Raw genomic sequence first — 18,478 nt, 5'->3', positions numbered from 1 at the left:
AGTGATATATTTAACGGTATGTTCAAAGGTTCATATTACCTATATTTATATAATATACAATATATTTAACAATTTATTTCCTTTATTTTAGGCTTTTATTTTGAATTGTAATCGGAACTCCTTCAGAGCTTCTCGCTGCTCACAAAGAGGAGGTCTGATAATCCCAAATAAAAAGCCTGACGTCAGAAGAGGCTCAAACTGTACGACGTCATCCTGAAAAGTGGAATTCCATCCCGGACGTACGGATGAGGAAACACAGGAGTTTAATGAGGAGTCCTCTTGATGACGTTCTCCTCTCTTCTTATAGAGAATACATACATAAACACGCTTTAATAGAGTATAATATATTTAATAGAGTGTATATATAATATATGTAATAGAGTATATATAATATATTTAATAGAGTATATATATATATAATGTATTTAATAGAGCATATATAATGTATTTAATAGAGTATATATATATAATATATTTAATAGAGTATATAGATATATATGTAATAGAGTATATAGATATATAATGTATTTAATAGAGTATATATAATGTATTTAATAGAGTATATATAATATATTTAATAGAGTATATATAATGTATTTAATAGAGCATATATAATGTATTTAATAGAGCAGATATAATGTATTTAATAGAGTATATATAATGTATTTAATAGAGTATATGTAAATGTAATGTATTTAATAGAGTGTTCACACAGCAATGATTTGACACGTCTAGTGCAGGTTTATTGGTTTCATGCAGATTAATCTTCAGAGTATAATATCGCTCCATGTTTGCATCATGGTGTGAACACAAGATGCACACAATTAAAATCAATGATTCACTACAGATTATACCACAAATATATCCAATACCACAAGTACTGACCATAGTACTACAGAGCATCATCACCCCAAGTGCAATTCAATCAAACAGCGTCCCCTCCACCTCCACCTCCACCTCCATTATGATAAAATCCCTTTTACATTATTCCCATTTAGTGCATTGAGCAGAGACACATGCCGCTGTGGGGGAGGTGTCCTCACACGACCAGAGCTCTCTTCTTGTTGGACAGGAACACCTGCCATCGGTCCCAGCGCAGCCCGGTGCTCTGCACGCAGTCTCCGGTCTCGGTGCAGGTGTAGTCGGCGGGGCAGCAGTGCAGAAAGTCGCTGCAGCACACCGCCTGTGGAGACAAGAAACATTGAAATACTGAAAAATAAAAGATACACGTTATATTCTGTCTAATTAAGGAGACAGACAGCCTCCTTTAGGTGTGAGCTTTAGAGGTTTTATTCCCTTTGGACAGGGCAAGGCTAGCTGTTTCCCCCCGTTTCCAGTCTTTGTGCTAAGCTACGCTAAACAGCTGCTGATACAGATAGCTTCTTACTCATCGTACAGACATGAGATTCATCTGACTCTCTGCAAGAAAGCAAACATGAATATTTCCCACAATGTCAAACTATGTCTGACTGTTTATCGTACATGAGTATATGAACAGCAGCCCCATGAAGTAGCCGACATCCTGCAGCAGGTCATTCCATCCTGACAGCTGGTCTGGTCGTCACACTGCACGTCTCTGAGCTTTGAGGGAGTGGGTGGACGCTCGGCCAGGTGCACCCGCGTCAGCGGGACGGCCTCCACCTGCAGCATGATGAGCTTCTGACAGGAGTTGGAGGCCACGTTGCAGGTGTAGCCCTGTGGGCAGCAGTGCTCCTTATCCGAGCAGCACACAGCCTGCAGACACAGCATGCACAAGGTTAGCGGCAGTGATCCATCGTGTTACACAAGTGCACCCTGACCGACAGCGTGCCATATGCGGTCATCTCACGTTCGGCAGCGGGCAGCAGCCCCAGTCGCCCGACGGCAGCCGGCAGCAGGTGGTCTGTCCGGGACACTGACTCTGCCCGTCGCACTGCACGGAGCTGGGGTCGGCCTCGACGGCGACAGCGGCGGCAGGAAGCTTGGTGTACCAGGGAATCACCACTTCTCCTTTGGTGCACGTGGTCTTCCTCACGTCACACGTGTAGTTGGTGGGACAGCAGTGGTTCCCGTCAGAGCAACACACCGCCTGTGAGAGGGGGGGGGGGGGGGGGGGGGGGGGAGTGAGAGTGAGAGTGCTGCTTTCACATCAGACACACTGTTCCTCAGTTCATTAAGTCATGAACATGGTTTATTATTTGTAGTCTTTTATGTGACGGTCATTTCATGAGGCGGTAGAACCCCTGGTTATTGCACATTTCAATGCTGACCTGTGGCAGCGGGCAACAGCCCCACTCATGAGTGGAGCTCATGAAGCAGCAGGTGGTGGTGTGAGGGCAGCTGGTGTTGGGGTCACACTGTTGGCGCTCCTTGTCCTCGTCCTCCTCCTCCTCCTGCTCGTCCTCGTCCTCCCCCGTGGGCTCTGTGCTCGTGTCCTGACTCTGGGTTGGAGAGACCTCCGTCGTGGGGGCCGCCGTGGTGAACGCGGGCGTCTTCTGCTTCATGGGCGTCGAGCCCGAGACGCCGTCACAGGTCTGCGAGGCCAGGTCACAGGTGGTGCCATGCGGGCAGCAGTGTATGTGGTCATCACAACAGACGGCCTATTGAACGAAGAGACAAGAAAGCTTCAGCCACAGACATCAATGGATGAATGAATGAATACGCAAAGTGGAGACACGTTCACATGAAGATGAAATCAGTGAGGCCAAAAGTGGTCAAATACACTTTGAAGGTTAGTTCAATGCTTTGATTCGTCATCTTGTCTCGTGTGTGTGTGTGTGTGTTTACCTGAGGTAGCTCACAGCAGGCCCAGTCTCCTGTTGCAGTCTTGCAGCAGGTGGTGTCATCGGGACAATAGTGGGTGGAGTCACATGAAACGTTCCCCACCTGTATTTCTTTTTCAGCAAATAGACAACAGACACATCGCTGCTCTAGAACCAGTTTACCAACATATGATACATCACTGATACATTACTGATACATTACTGATACTATTACTGATACATCACTGATACATTACTGATACATCACTGATACATTACTGATACTATTACTGATACATCACTGATACATCACTGATACATCACTGATACATCACTGATACTATTACTGATACATTACTGATACATCACTGATACATCACTGATACTATTACTGATACATCACTGATACATTACTGATACTATTACTGATACATCACTGATACATCACTGATACATCACTGATACATTACTGATACATCACTGATACATCACTGATACATCACTGATACTATTACTGATACTATTACTGATACATCACTGATACATCACTGATACTATTACTGATACATCACTGATACATCACTGATACATCACTGATACTATTACTGATACATCACTGATACATCACTGATACTATTACTGATACATCACTGATACATTACTGATACATCACTGATACATCACTGATACATCACTGATACATCACTGATACATCACTGATACTATTACTGATACTATTACTGATACTATCACTGATACCATTACTGATACATTACTGATACATCACTGATACTATTACTGATACATCACTGATACATCACTGATACTATTACTGATACCATCACTGATACTATTACTGATACATCACTGATACATCACTGATACTATTACTGATACATCACTGATACTATCACTGATACTATTACTGATACATCACTGATACATCACTGATACTATTACTGATACTATTACTGATACATCACTGATACATCACTGATACATCACTGATACTATTACTGATACTATTACTGATACATCACTGATACATTACTGATACATCACTGATACTGTTACTGATACATCACTGATACATCACTGATACTATTACTGATACATCACTGATACATCACTGATACTATTACTGATACTATCACTGATACTATTACTGATACATCACTGATACATCACTGATACATCACTGATACTATTACTGATACATCACTGATACTATCACTGATACTATTACTGATACATCACTGATACATCACTGATACTATTACTGATACTATTACTGATACATCACTGATACATCACTGATACTATTACTGATACATCACTGATACATCACTGATACTATTGCTGATACATCACTGATACTATTGCTGATACATCACTGATACTATTACTGATACATCAGTGATACATCACTGATACTATTACTGATACATCAGTGATACATCACTGATACTATTACTGATACATCAGTGATACTATTACTGATACATCAGTGATACTATCAGTGCCAGTCGTTGGTGACGGTAGCCTATCTCTACCACGCCGCTGCTTGCAGGAGGAATGCTGCTGCACTGGGTTGTAGTCTGGTAGACGTTTCCCTCAGACGTCGTGTCTAGTCATAGCACGAAATGCTACTCATGCTACGTGTGGTATGAGCAGCGGGTGCTCGTTATTCATGAAGAACAGCTCTCACCTGCAGCTGCTTTGGTGAAAGACGATTGGTCCGTCTCTGTGGGAGGAGCTGCACTCGCTGTGCTGACTTCAACAGCTGTCTCTGCAGTGACTTCTTCTCCTTCTGAAAGAGGAAACACACACTGCTACGTCTGCACACACACATCACACGACAACTAATCAGAACGAGGAAGTGAGCTAACCCGCAGAACCATAATGAATCTGACCTTTCTGGTTCTCCCAGTCCGCTCTGATCCTAGCAGGGAACTTGGCCCACATGGGCATTTGTTTCTTGGTGGAGGAGGAGACACACTTGCTGTGCTGGAGATCACACTCGGTCCCTTCAGGGCAGCAGTGCTCCTTGTCCTCGCAGCACACGGCCTGTTTGAACAATGAGGACACATGCATCACCTCTAGAGCACACGTGATGAGACGACATGAAGACCGATAACCGGACATGCAAATCCAACATTTGACTTCATTCATAATCTCAATCATAGATTACAGAATCTCAAAGACCAGACATGTTGTACCTCTGGCATGGGACAGCAAGCCCAGGTTCCTTCTGTGGTTTCACAGCAGGTGGTGTCATCTGGACACTCTGATACGCCGTCTTTGCACAGAACTGCAGTCACGAGCTCTGCAACGACATCACGGACACGTTTAATAGAAGAGTCCATCTGCACGGCACTGAAGTGCTGAAATGAGACGAATAAACCAGCAGTACGAGAGATCAACCCGCCCAGTGGTGACAACTGTTTACAATGAAAGCAGAAGCAGCGCTCGTTCTAACAGTCACAAACTCTCAGACAGTCGGACATGTCGTGGTGGAGTGAGTAGGAACAGTTCACCTTTCTTGATGCAGGAGCGGCTGTCTGCGCTGCACTGGTGGCCCTCAGGGCAGCAGTGCTTCCCGTCAGAGCAGGGGACTCCCTGTCAGGGTCAGGGGTCAGGAAGTCATATATTTATTTACAGAAACACGGGTTCAATCTCACCTGCGCAGGTGTAGCAGTCAGACATCTAAAGGTGCAATCCAGCAGATAACGTTACAACAAATAATAGAAAGTACTTCCTGTTGTATTCATGAAGCGAAAACGCTGGTTTCACCAAAACAGCAAACGTTGCTCCTTGTGACAGGAAGTCACAGGTCTTTAAGAGGACACACATGCACCCTTAATATCACCAGTGGTACTGTACTGTACCAGTGGTACTGTACCAGTGTTACTGCACCAGTGGTACTGTACTGTACCAGTGTTACTGCACCAGTGATACTGTACTGCACCAGTGATACTGTACTGCACCAGTGGTACTGTACTGTACCAGTGTTACTGTACCAGTGTTACTGTACTGTACCAGTGTTACTGTACCAGTGTTACTGCACCAGTGGTACTGTACTGCACCAGTGTTACTGTACCAGTGTTACTGCACCAGTGGTACTGTACTGTACCAGTGGTACTGTACTGTACCAGTGTTACTGTACCAGTGTTACTGCACCAGTGTTACTGTACTGCACCAGTGTTACTGTACTGTACCAGTGTTACTGCACCAGTGTTACTGTACTGTACCAGTGTTACTGTACCAGTGTTACTGCACCAGTGGTACTGTACTGCACCAGTGTTACTGTACCAGTGTTACTGCACCAGTGGTACTGTACTGCACCAGTGTTACTGTACTGTACCAGTGTTACTGCACCAGTGGTACTGTACTGTACCAGTGGTACTGTACTGCACCAGTGTTACTGCACCAGTGTTACTGCACCAGTGGTACTGTACTGTACCAGTGTTACTGTACCAGTGTTACTGCACCAGTGGTACTGTACCAGTGGTCCACCATGGACATTACGTGTTGTGTTTCATCACCTGAGCTAAAGGACAGCAGCCAAACTTTGTCAAGCCCCTCAGGCAGGAGAACTCAGCGGGGCATTGAGACCGGTCGGGACAGATGTTGTCGTCGTCCTCCCTCATGTAGGTCTTGATCATCCTGAAGGACTGCAGGGACACGATGGGGAAAAGGAGGCTCTGGCTTTAGATGTGTCAAACTCTCACTCTGTGTGTCTAATGATGAAAGTGTTATTCTCACTTTGGAGAGTCCGGTCTGACCGGCGGAAGCTCGTTCCACCCAGGGGATGGACCCGGTGGAGTTCAGACAGCTGGACGTGGCTGCGCTGCAGACTGTTCCTGCAGGACAGCAATGCAGGTGATCCCCACAGCACTCCGCCTGCAAGAGGAGAGCAGTGAGACACTTTGACTAACGACGCTTAAAACTGCTATCACACCGGCTGAATGAAGCCCGAGCCTCTATCTGCCTCATAAAGTGATAACACTCGAGTGAGCATGAATAGCACCACTGTCCAGCCTTCACGCCTTCATATATCAGAGTACAACGAGGCTGTCTCACATTTACATTAACTGTGTGACACAAAGGAAGCACTACAACTTTACCGCTTTATCTCGTGAACACGCTGAAGACGTCAGGCTGACAGCTGGACACGATGCAAGTCCTTCATTTCATGTCTTTTCATGTTTTAATAATGAATAATTTAATTACCAAAGTGTTGAGTGAAGGCTAGCGGTGGCTATGCTACGTGACGTCATGACGTCTACCTGGTCCAGAGGGCAGCACTCGTAGCCGTCGGCCGGGTTGTTGCAGCAGGTTTGACCGTCGCCACATCTCCCTCCATCTGGACACTCATCAGCACCAACCAGAGCCAGCAGAGCCCAACACACCACAACCCACTTCTGCATCTGCACACACACATACACACACACACACACACACACACACACACACACACACACAGGTCATCATGTGGAATCCCCCTCTCCAACATGTTTGTATTCACTTCTGCTGAAACTACAGGCTGTGAGCCGACATTGTGTCTGTGAACTTGTGATTAGGACTCACTTCTGTATTCACTTCTACTTTCTGAAAGTGTAACAGTCCATTCTGGGTTTTTGTTCCTCATTTTTGTTTTCGCCACAATGTAACGAATCCAACGCAACAGAAACACTTTCAGTTTCGTTTAACGTATTAGAAAGACGGTTCTTTGTGTCAATACAAGCTCTGCTATAGTCAGAATACACTGTTTCACACGAAGACATTACGCCAATTGAAACAATATGAAGCAGTCAGTACTGTAAATGTTTTTAAAGGTGATATATATATATATATATATATATATATATATATATATATATATATATATATATATATATTCAATTTGTATTATTATTAGCAATAGCAAGTTTTATATATAGCAAGTAATGTATGAGAGTCGAAAAGATCAAAGAATGAGTTTAGTTGCTCTTACCTTGGTCAAAGACTGAAGCGCTGTTGTGAAGAGAAATGTGTTTCACAAGTGTTTCACCACTAAATAACACGAGAGACCTGCTGTAGCGTGAACACACCCCCAGAGAGAGAGGGGGAGGGAGAGAGAGAGAGAGAGAGAGAGAGAGAGAGAGAGAGCGAGAGAGACACTCCTCCTGTTCTTTTAAATTAAATCACCTTTTTATTTTATTTGTTAAATTTGTATGATAAAGTTCATTGAAGTTGTTTCACGGTTTGCTTCACTGAACACGTCGCAGTTCACTGACGGACTGTTTACAGCTGCGTCGCACCACAGTGACGTGTCCACCAGGCGGCGCCAGACAGAGCGACAGCAGCAGGAGGGGGCGAGGCCAGAGGAGGGATGACATTTTGTAATAATAATAATCCAAAACATGTTCTCTGTAACGGAGAACCCGAATCAATGGCAGCACGACAGAGGGGCTTAACGCTATAGCTCCGAAACGTGGCGACGTTCAACTGAAATGGGCGAAGAAGACGCTTCTATTTCACAACGACGCTGACAGCAGAGGTGAGGAAGTGAACTGTAGCTGTGTAGCTAGCTAGCTAACGTTAGCTTGTGTAGCTAGCTAACGTTAGCCTGTGTAGCTAGCTAACGTTAGCTTTCCAGGCAACGTTGTTTCGTTACACAAGCTAGCGTTAGCTAGCTAGCTACCCAGCTAAATGTGACTTAAATGCTGAGTTATCTCAAGCTAACGTTACATGATATTATTGCATCATGTGTACTGACTGAATCCTCCTTACGTGTGGATTTAGATGTAACGTTATGTATTTAGCTTGTGTATTAACACGTGATCTTAGCTAGCTAATGGTGGTAAAGAGAGGACAGAGTGTACTATCACATAATGCTGCCTAACGTTAGCTCTGTGGTTTCATCAACGTGTTCTGTCGACACGTCGTGCAGGTTTCATCCAGAATGAGACGTGATGAAGGTCTTTCATGCAACGTTGTGTAGTTTACAGGTGAAGGTGAAGGAAACGTCCTGTCGGTTTAGGACACGTGACGACATGTCTGTTTGTTTGATTGTTTTGATTCTTATTTAAAAATAGAAAAATACGGAAATTACAATAAAATATGATCAACAAACAAACTAGGAGTACTTTAAAACAAGCATGTTATTAATGCTACAGGTGTAGTAGAGCTGTGCACATGATGTGTAACTGTAGCGGTTAAGTGATTGTAAGAGTCCTGGTCTGTGGGGGTCCTGGTGATGTAAGAGTCCTGGTCTGTGGGGGTCCCGGGCTCTGTTGATATGAAAACCGTGTTTGGTAAAGGCAGCTTAGTTGGCAGACAGACCTTGAGGGCCCAGTGGCTTCAACTGTCACACTGAAGTCCACTGAAGTCCAGAAGTCCAGTACCAAGGGCAGCAGGTGACGCAGTGAAACAGGAATATTTAAAATGTGAGAATCACGTTGGCTCCTTCATTAACCACTGAGTAGAAGTTGAGACGTTCTTTAGGGGTTTATTACTCCTCATTAGATTTGTTCCATGTTAGCGTTTCTTGTTGGTGTTTATTTATCTCATTGGAGGGGAGGCTGTCTGCTGTCGTAGATAAGCTTTCACAATGTTTACGCCTCGACTCACTCAGCTCACATCACCACAGTCTTACTACGCCGTAATCCTCTGACATTTCAGCCACGTTTCTGAATCACAACATCCATTTTATTCTTTAACGTTATTGTTGGACAACACTTATTTGAACCAGATTTTAGTTGCTGTGACAGAAACTGTGGAGCGTCTCAGGAGCTGATCACCACGGTGACACAGAGCGACGAGATAACACGAGGACAGAAAGCAGAAGTTCAGTTCAAGAAGTCGTCGTTCTCACTCTGGGTTTGTTGTGGTTCTGACAGGTGGGCGGGATGGGGGAGCCGGCCGGCGGCGACTCCGTAGCTGCGATCTCTCCGGTGCAGCAGATGTTGGCTTCTGGCACCGGAGCCCTCCTCACATCCATCTTTGGTGAGATCATGAGAACAAAGACATCTTGTGTCTGTTAACTGTGTTCTTTACAGTCCAACATGGTCCGGTCTTGTTGCTCCAAGATAGAACTAAGAGACTCCTTCTTCATGGAAGTGACTGTCCATCATCATCATCATCATCATCATCATTCACGCACACAAGCATAACTTCAGCTATAGATCCGTCCGTGGTGTGTTTGTATATAATCTATGATATAATAACTACGTTCATTTGTTCTCAGTTACACCGCTGGACGTTGTGAAGATCCGGCTTCAGGCTCAGCAAACACCGTTCCACCAAGGTAGGACGGGGCGTTTCTTCTTCTGTGGTTTTAGAGCGTAGATTGAGTCGGTTGGTGAAACACGGCTCTGCTTGTAACGGCTGCTTCTGAGCATCTGATGCTTTCTAACCCTCTGTGTTCCTGCCTCTCTCTGCCTCCACCTGTCCTGCTGTCGGCTCTTTGTCTTCGTAGCGTTAGCTTGTGAATCTGCTCCGTGGGGCGGAGTCATCCGCCCTTCAAAGTGTGAGTATCTGAGCCGCCGTCGCTGCACCACAGTGGTCCGCACAGCGCTGTGTGTGTGTGTGTGTGTGTGTGTGTGTGTGTGTGTGTGTGTGTGTGTGTGTGTGTGTGTGTGTGTGTGTGTGTGTGTGTGTGTGTGTGTGTGTGTGTGTGTGTCACTACGGGGTCTTCAGTTGTTTCTGCTCCACACACGTTAACATCTGTATTCAGGAGCTGGTTGGTCGTATCTTAAACCAGCTCTAAGTAAACACACAGAGTCAGCGGTGAGCAGGTCAGCCCTGAGTGACTCTGGTCTCTATCGTACAGTGTTCATACCGCCGGGTGTCCGTCTCTCACAGGGAGGTGTTTCCTGTACTGTAACGGACTGATGGACCACCTCTACGTGTGTCAGAACAGAATCAGCTGCAGCAGCTGGTACAAAGCTCCCACACACTTCAGTGGGACGCTGGTGAGTACGAGCACATCGGCGGCTTCGCTTTACCGGCGACATGAATCAACGAGTGTGAACCGTGTCGCTGTGTCTGTTCCACAGGATGCGTTTGTGAAAATCACTCGACACGAAGGACTCAGGTCTCTGTGGAGCGGACTGCCTCCCACACTGTGAGTGTCTGTTCTGAGAGAGGTTCTGATGTGAGAGGCCAGCACATGTTTTATTCTGCTGTGTGTGTGTGTGTGTGTGTGTGTGTGTGTGTGTGTGTGTGTGTGTGTGTGTGTGTGTGTGTGTGTGTGTGTGTGTGTGTGTGTGTGTGCGTGCGCAGGGTCATGGCTGTACCCGCCACGGTCATCTACTTCACCTGCTACGACCAGCTGCGGGACTTCCTGAGGTTCGGTCTGGGGTTCCAGGGCAGCCTGGTCCCTCTCGTCGCCGGTGGTCTGGCCAGACGTAAGTCCGCCGCAGTGTGCGTTCACATCCCGACCACAGTGTGTCGAGCGGGTTTTTGACTCCCGTGTGGGTTTCGCAGTGGGGGCCGTGACGGTGATCAGCCCTCTGGAGCTGGTCAGGACCAAGATGCAGTCCCGCCGGCTGCCCTACGGCGAGCTGCGGCTGTGCATCCGCTCGGCCGTGGCTCAGGACGGGCTGCTGTCGCTGTGGAGGGGCTGGGGACCCACCGTCCTCAGAGACGTCCCCTTCTCTGGTGAGAGCGATGCAGAGACGTCCTCCTGCCCTGTGAACTAGTGTCTACAGCCACTGATCAAAGGGGTGTGTGTGTGTGTGTGTGTGTGTGTGTGTGTGTGTGTGTGTGTGTGCGCGCAGCGCTGTACTGGTTCAACTATGAGCTGGTGAAGGCCCGGCTGTGTGAGCGGTCCAGAGTGACTCAGGCCAACTTCTCCATCAGCTTCACAGCAGGAGCTGTCTCTGGAGCTGTAAGTAACGTTACCACACACCTGTTCATATCACACACCTGTTCATAACACACACCTGTTCATAACACACCTGTTCATAACACACCTGTTCATAACACACACCTGTTCACATCACACACCTGTTCATAACACACACCTGTTCATATCACACCTGTTCATAACACACACCTGTTCATAACACACCTGTTCATAACACACCTGTTCATAACACACACCTGTTCATAACACACACCTGTTCATATCACACCTGTTCATAACACACACCTGTTCATAACACACCTGTTCATAACACACACCTGTTCATATCACACCTGTTCATAACACACACCTGTTCATAACACACCTGTTCATATCACACCTGTTCATAACACACACCTGTTCATAACACACCTGTTCATATCACACCTGTTCATAACACACACCTGTTCATAACACACCTGTTCATATCACACCTGTTCATAACACACACCTGTTCATATCACACCTGTTCATATCACACCTGTTCATAACACACCTGTTCATAACACACCTGTTCATATCACCTGTTCATATCACACCTGTTCATATCACACCTGTTCATAACACACCTGTTCATATCACACCTGTTCATATCACACCTGTTCATAACACACACCTGTTCATAACACACACCTGTTCATAACACACCTGTTCATAACACACCTGTTCATAACACACACCTGTTCATAACACACACCTGTTCATAACACACACCTGTTCATATCACACCTGTTCATAACACACACCTGTTCATAACACACACCTGTTCATATCACACCTGTTCATATCACACACCTGTTCACATCACACACCTGTTCATCACACACCTGTTCATAACACACACCTGTTCATAACACACCTGTTCACATCACACCTGTTCATATCTAACGCATCGAGGTGTGACGACCGGCCGCACCGTCGACTGTCTGGTAAACCAGCGCTCCTTCTCTCGTGTGTCTAGATCGCCGCCGTCCTGACGCTGCCTTTTGACGTGGTGAAGACACGGAGACAGATCCAGCTGGGAGAAATGGACTCTGTGGGAGGTGTGCACTCACCGTCTGTGCTTAAGTGAAGCGTGTGTGTGTGTGTGTGTGTGTGTGTGTGTGTGTGTGTGTGTGTGTGTGTGTGTGTGTGTGTGTGTGTGTGTTCTAAACGGTGACTTCCTGTTCCTCCTAGCGTCCTTAAAGAGGACGACGTCCACGTGGATCATGATGAAGGAGATATGGGCTGAGATGGGCTACAGAGGCCTGTTTGCAGGTAAACACAGAGACCAGGTCTCACCAACAAGCATTCATATTTGACTTCACCTCCACTGGAGGAGGCTGAACCTGTGATATATATGCTATGTTATATCATACATATCACACTCACTGACGTCCTGACAGCAGCACATGTGTCTATGCGTCCCCCCCCCCGTCCCCCCTCCAGGTTTCATGCCCAGAGTGATCAAAGTGGCTCCAGCGTGTGCCGTGATGATCAGCACCTACGAGTTTGGAAAGGCCTTCTTCCAGAAGATGAACCTGGATGGAGAGCGGCTGGGCTCCTGAGGGACTGATCCTCCTCAGGACGGAGAGACCATCGTCTCCTGAGGTCAGAGGCTCCAGGGTTTTGGGCGGAGCAGAAGAAGGTTCACCACGTTTCAGTGTGACTGATGAGACTTGAATGAGGAACCGGTCTGGAGACTGGTTCTCTCCTGGACCACAGACTTTGTGTGATGAACTTAAAGGTTTTATTCAGGGCTTCAGTGAGAGGATGAACTACATGAATCACCTGTGTGCATGTTTTAAATATTAATGATGATGATGATGATGAATCTGTGAAGGCTTGATGGGAAACCCTCTTTGGGGCTTAAACTGCACATCAGTGCTGTTGAACGAGTCGGATGAAGACTTTCTAATTCCCACGTTCTGCGCTGCCGGAGTCCAACTGAGTGTTGAGCTCCATTCAGCTCAGGATCCAGATGATCTGGTCCACCCGGCAGTCGCTTTACTGCATTCCTGAAGCAGTACGGCGACGAGTGTTCTGAGTACTGTTGAGATTTGATCTGAAGCAAGTTGTGTGAAATGTAACGACAAGCTCATATTCTCCTGTTCTCATGTCCCCATGTTCCCATGTCCCCATGTCCTCATATCCTCATGTTCCCATGTCCTCATGTTCCCCTGTCCTCATGTTCTCCTGTTCTCATGTTCCCGTGTCCTCATGGTCTCGTGTCCTCATGTCCAGTGAGCGCTCTGCTCTCTGAAGATGTGTCTTTGCTGCATGAATTTAGCGTTTGATGCTGTGATTATATTAGAAGAAGTGAAGATTTGAGCACAATGTTGTGACGTTCAGTAAAGACGTGACGGAGTGACCATGAGAGGCTGATGATATAAAACATCATGTCTGCCTCAACATGAACGGGTTAAACACTATATATCTTCATTGGTTTATGAATGAAATGATAATAAAGTTTGCGAGAGAGTGACTTTTATACTGTGATGATTTAGTTAATATGTACATTAGTTATGATTGATGAAGGCTATTGTACATAATATCAATAAAATGAGAAAATACACCAAACTCTAGGTTTCATTAAATACACATGTTCTAAAAATGGAGTAAAACACATTAGTATTGTTTCCTCACTAGTGTAAGTGAAGTACAGTGTGTATGAATGTACAGTACTCAGTAAATAACATAGTATTAATATTTATTATATTTAACGTGATGTATTCAGATGATTTGTGACGTCACAACAGTGACATCTAGCGGCCGCTGAGCTGAACAACATCTTCAGGGTGACAAACGGGGGCGGGCCTTCTGTCGTCTCTGAGGATAGTCTCGCAGATTCTCGCGATATCTGCTGCGTATATAAAGCAGCGTCACGCCTCCAGCAGGCCTCTTTGAACCGGATCTGAGACGAGATGGTGAGTTTCTCTCCGCGGACATCCGCCGATTATCTGACGCATCCGCCACATTCTACTGACTTCAGCCGCTCACGTGACTCTAATAACACACGTTTATTAATGTCTTTGATGCATTTTAGTATATTTCAGTCTGATAGTTCACTAGTAGAGGTTCAGACGTAGTGATGCCGGCAAACCTGGGATCCAAAATGGCAGCTCGACTACAGGCCGCTACTTCTAGTCTACAACGTGAACATCGCTGCGACGCTGCTGTCCTGTGTTTAGTTGTATTAATTAACTGGTGACTACTGAATATAAGCTTCAGGGACTCCTGAATATTGTCCGTTTGACGACCATGTGTGCGTGTGAGCTAATGCTAATTCATGCTAATGCTAACCATGCCAGTAGCGGTTTCTCAAAGTAGGTTAGTGATGCTTGTATGTGTCTTTAATGTAGTGATCGACCACGTCACGTGCACGTTGAGCTAACCACGCTATGTCCAGACCTAGTAGCTTAAAGCTAAGTCACGTGAGGCAGCAGTCATCGTGGTTAGCTCGATGCTAACGTCAGCCGTTTCTCTCCCCCCCCCCCAGTCTCACCGTAAGTTTTCGGCTCCTCGCCACGGATCCCTGGGCTTCTTGCCTCGCAAGAGGAGTCGTCGTCACCGGGGTAAGGCCAAGAGCTTCCCCAAGGATGACCCCACCAAGCCCGTGCACCTGACGGCCTTCCTGGGCTACAAGGCCGGCATGACCCACATCGTCCGCGAGGTCGACCGACCCGGATCCAGTGAGTGGAATCTGATTAACATAATGAGGATCTATAAGTCCAGGATGTTAGTCACTTGTCCAGTGTAGAGTTCTGTCTGTGATGAGTCTCTCGACGGGCGGACATAACGGGCTTCAAACCCTTGATGAACGTCGAGCACTGAGCACAGTCCTCACAATGACCAGTGACCATGAGGGCTTATAAACAGGTGTGTGTGAAGCTTAATGTTTATGTTCCTCCTCTGCAGAGGTGAACAAGAAGGAAGTGGTCGAGGCCGTGACCATCTTGGAGACTCCTCCCATGATCGTGGTCGGCGTCGTGGGTTACGTCAACACGCCTCGTGGTCTGCGGTCCTTCAAGACCATCTTCGCCGAGCACGTCAGTGACGAGTGCAAACGTCGCTTCTACAGGAACTGGTGAGACAAACGCAAGATTTTGTTTACGTCTATGAAGCAGGTGTTAGTGTCCCAGTGGAATGATTCAGACCTGTCTTCACTGAGTGAGTCTAACATCACGGTGGCCCCTCTGGCAGCTCCGCTCAGGTGCCCCGGGTCCTGATGAGCTCCGGGCTCCTCTGGCCAGTGGAAAGTGCTTCTTAGAAGCTGCGCCATGAGCCGAAACCTAGCTGGTGCCTCAGCTACGCGCCGTGTTCTTCCGCTGGCCCCCCTCTGGGGGGGGGGTTATGAAGGACCGGCGCCAACCTCTGTCCTCTCTACGCTGCGTGCTCTCAGGTACAAGTCCAAGAAGAAGGCCTTCACCAAGTACTGTAAGAAGTGGCAGGACGACGAGGGCAAGAAGCAGCTGGAGAAGGACTTTGCTTCCATGAAGAAGTACTGCCAGGTCATCCGCATCATCGCCCACACACAGGTCAGTGTCGCTGTCTGTCTTCGTCTCATGTCTTAGCTGTCAGTGATGAGACCACGGATCTTGCGTCAGGCATGGCGCCCGACACATATGAGGATACCTTTCCATGCTGCCTTCCTTCTGAGACTACGCGGCTGAACCCGTCGCTGCACGGTTTACCGGCGCTGTTCTGACCCGCGTTCATTTCTGTGCAGATGCGTCTGCTGCCCTTGAGGCAGAAGAAGTCTCACCTGATGGAGGTGCAGCTCAACGGCGGGAACATCTCCGACAAGGTGGACTGGGCCCGCGAGAAGCTGGAGCAGGCCGTGCCCATCGGCACCGTCTTCACCCAGGACGAGATGATCGACGTCATCGGTATCACCAAGGGCCACGGGTACAAAGGTAAGAGACGTCGGCGCTGAAGGCTCCTTCACCTTCACGGTGAGCTGTGGGTCAGTCGGTAACGTCTTTCTCCTCTCAGGTGTCACCAGTCGCTGGCACACAAAGAAGCTCCCCCGCAAAACCCATCGTGGTCTGCGTAAGGTGGCCTGCATCGGGGCCTGGCATCCCGCCCGCGTGGCCTTCTCCGTGGCCCGCGCCGGTCAGAAGGGTTACCACCACCGCACAGAGATCAACAAGAAGATCTACAAGATCGGCCAGGGCTACCACACCAAGGACGGCAAGCTGGTGAAGAACAACGCCTCCACGGAGTACGACCTGTCCAACAAGAGCATCAACCCGCTGGTGAGTGACGCCGACCGTCCTTCAGCCTCAGCGGCTGCTGCTGGAGGGAAGGAAGCTCATTTTAACCCTTCATTTGTTCATTACAGGGTGGATTCGTCCACTACGGAGACGTGACCAATGACTTCGTCATGGTGAAGGGCTGCGTTGTAGGAGTCAAGAAGAGGGTTCTGACTCTGCGCAAGTCTCTGCTGGTTCAGTCCAGCCGCCGCGCTCTAGAGAAGATCGACCTGAAGTTCATCGACACCACCTCCAAATTCGGTCACGGCCGCTTCCAGACCATGGAGGAGAAGAAGGCGTTCATGGTGAGTCTTGAGCTCCCGGTTGTAGCGTTGACGATGTCCTCCGCACTGATCGTAACCTGGTTCAGTCTTCAGTGTGAACCGTGGTTCCATTCCAGTGCTACAGTGATGCTCCGGTGAGGCAGGGGAGCGGAGCCTTGTGCTCGCTCCCTGTTCACTCTCTGGAAACAAGAGGCGCTCTGAGGGGCAGGACCTCCAGACGTTCAGCGTGAAACTCACTTCTGTTTGCTCTCTCCTCACAGGGACCACTGAAGAAGGACCGCATTGTCAAGGAGGAGACCGCCTGAGGTCCTCCACCGAGTCTGCTGTGACCCCCGTCACCTGTCTGCAGAGTTCTTTAATAAAAAGAGAAACCAACATTATGTCTACGCTGCTTTATTTGAGTGATTGTATGCAGACGATGAGTTTAGTGTACTCAACATGAGTCAGTATTTATGGAAAGGTGTTTATTTATTTAATGTGTATTGTACATGTACCACCGGCTCATGGGAGTCTATCAAAAGATGAGAACTTGATCGACGTCATCGGTGTCACTCCAAGTGCTCCAAAGGTGAGAGCTGTCCAGAGTTAAAGGCTTCTTCACCTTCACTGAGCTGTGGGTCAGTCGGTAACATCTCTCTCCTCTCAGGTGTCACTAAGAAGCTCCCCGCAAAACCCATCGGTCTGACGTCCCGTCTGCGTGGCCTCAACAAGATCTAGAATATCAGCCAGGGCTACCACACCAAGCTGGTGAAGAACAACGCCTCCACGGAGTCCGACCTGTCCAACAAGAGCATCAACCTGCTGGTGAGTGACGCTGACCGTCCTTCAGCCTCACAGCTGCTGCTGGAGGGAAGGAAGCTCACTTTAACCCTTCATATGTTCATTACAGGGTGGATTCATGGTTCTGTACTTTACTATTGTGAACATCTCACCAGTTATGACAAACACTGCCAGGTTTTCACCCAGGGAACTCACCTCAAGCTCCTCTGCATGCTTCAGTCATCACCTCTGATCACACGTTAACCTCATCAGTTGTGTATGAAGGCTGCTCAGAGGTCTCTGATATTTAGACTGATGACACTCAAGTGCGCTGAAACGGACTCATTTGCATAAAGCTAGTGACCCTTCTTGAACTCGTTCTTCTCTTCCACACAGCAAATGTCATCTTGATGTTTAGTAGATTTACAATGGGTCACAGACTGCTAAAGAGAGTTCACACAGGAGCCACAGACTTCATGGAGCTTTGTATGTTGAACCATAAGAACTGATCGTTCTTAAAGAGATTTTTCTCCATCAGTGTTTTATTTGTATGTGACATATGTTCCT

General features: G+C 47.3%; 4 protein-coding genes and 2 non-coding genes across 7 annotated transcripts in view; 5 read left to right on the top strand and 1 right to left on the bottom strand.

Moving 5' to 3' along the window:
- Positions 1-718: 718 nt before the first annotated feature.
- On the bottom strand, positions 719-7,847 carry grna (granulin a). Its single transcript, XM_068725609.1, has 13 exons — positions 7,738-7,847; positions 7,031-7,171; positions 6,507-6,644; positions 6,287-6,415; positions 5,279-5,360; positions 4,961-5,067; positions 4,655-4,808; positions 4,450-4,551; positions 2,767-2,873; positions 2,250-2,579; positions 1,829-2,068; positions 1,483-1,734; positions 719-1,183 (listed from the first exon to the last, which is right to left on the bottom strand). Exons 2-13 carry the CDS (start codon positions 7,169-7,171, stop codon positions 1,040-1,042), a joined length of 1,926 nt encoding a protein of 641 aa, XP_068581710.1. The 5' UTR covers positions 7,738-7,847; the 3' UTR covers positions 719-1,039.
- A 150-nt stretch (positions 7,848-7,997) lies between these two features.
- slc25a39 (solute carrier family 25 member 39) lies at positions 7,998-14,098 on the top strand. 2 transcript variants are annotated; one of them, XM_068725610.1, is made up of 12 exons: positions 7,999-8,283; positions 9,626-9,731; positions 9,973-10,032; positions 10,204-10,254; positions 10,590-10,699; positions 10,784-10,851; positions 11,010-11,134; positions 11,214-11,387; positions 11,507-11,616; positions 12,596-12,677; positions 12,811-12,891; positions 13,063-14,098. In XM_068725610.1, exons 2-12 carry the CDS (start codon positions 9,635-9,637, stop codon positions 13,179-13,181), a joined length of 1,077 nt encoding a protein of 358 aa, XP_068581711.1. In that variant the 5' UTR covers positions 7,999-8,283; positions 9,626-9,634; the 3' UTR covers positions 13,182-14,098. The 2 variants fall into 2 exon arrangements, with proteins under 2 accessions (XP_068581712.1, XP_068581711.1); XM_068725611.1 differs by lacking the exon at positions 10,204-10,254 and having other exon boundaries at positions 7,998-8,283.
- A 382-nt stretch (positions 14,099-14,480) lies between these two features.
- LOC137884014 (large ribosomal subunit protein uL3) lies at positions 14,481-17,527 on the top strand. The gene is made up of 8 exons (XM_068725641.1): positions 14,481-14,540; positions 15,113-15,305; positions 15,532-15,700; positions 16,016-16,151; positions 16,343-16,529; positions 16,609-16,871; positions 16,958-17,173; positions 17,413-17,527. Exons 1-8 carry the CDS (start codon positions 14,538-14,540, stop codon positions 17,455-17,457), a joined length of 1,212 nt encoding a protein of 403 aa, XP_068581742.1. The 5' UTR covers positions 14,481-14,537; the 3' UTR covers positions 17,458-17,527.
- On the top strand, positions 16,186-16,279 carry LOC137884158 (small nucleolar RNA U83B). The gene has a single exon (XR_011104698.1). It is a non-coding gene; the product is annotated as a small nucleolar RNA U83B (small nucleolar RNA).
- Positions 17,214-17,343, top strand: LOC137884157 (small nucleolar RNA SNORA54). Its single transcript, XR_011104697.1, has one exon. It is a non-coding gene; the product is annotated as a small nucleolar RNA SNORA54 (small nucleolar RNA).
- A 438-nt stretch (positions 17,528-17,965) lies between the features above and the next one.
- The window catches only part of LOC137884015 (large ribosomal subunit protein uL3-like), a 1,040-nt gene continuing 527 nt past the window's right edge, over positions 17,966-18,478 (top strand). Inside the window, exon 1 of the mRNA XM_068725642.1 lies at positions 17,966-18,478. This exon is cut by the window's right edge and continues 175 nt beyond it. Within this exon, the coding sequence (XP_068581743.1) occupies positions 18,471-18,478 (8 nt within the window). The 5' untranslated portion in view covers positions 17,966-18,470.

Source organism: Cebidichthys violaceus, unplaced genomic scaffold (genome assembly GCF_023349555.1).
Source record: "Cebidichthys violaceus isolate CVI_PGR_0920_01 unplaced genomic scaffold, fCebVio1.0.p SCAF_36, whole genome shotgun sequence".
NCBI classification, from domain to species: domain Eukaryota; kingdom Metazoa; phylum Chordata; class Actinopteri; order Perciformes; family Stichaeidae; genus Cebidichthys; species Cebidichthys violaceus.
The sequence above is the reverse complement of the archived record's forward strand: the minus strand, read 5'-3'. Positions and strand labels throughout refer to the sequence as shown.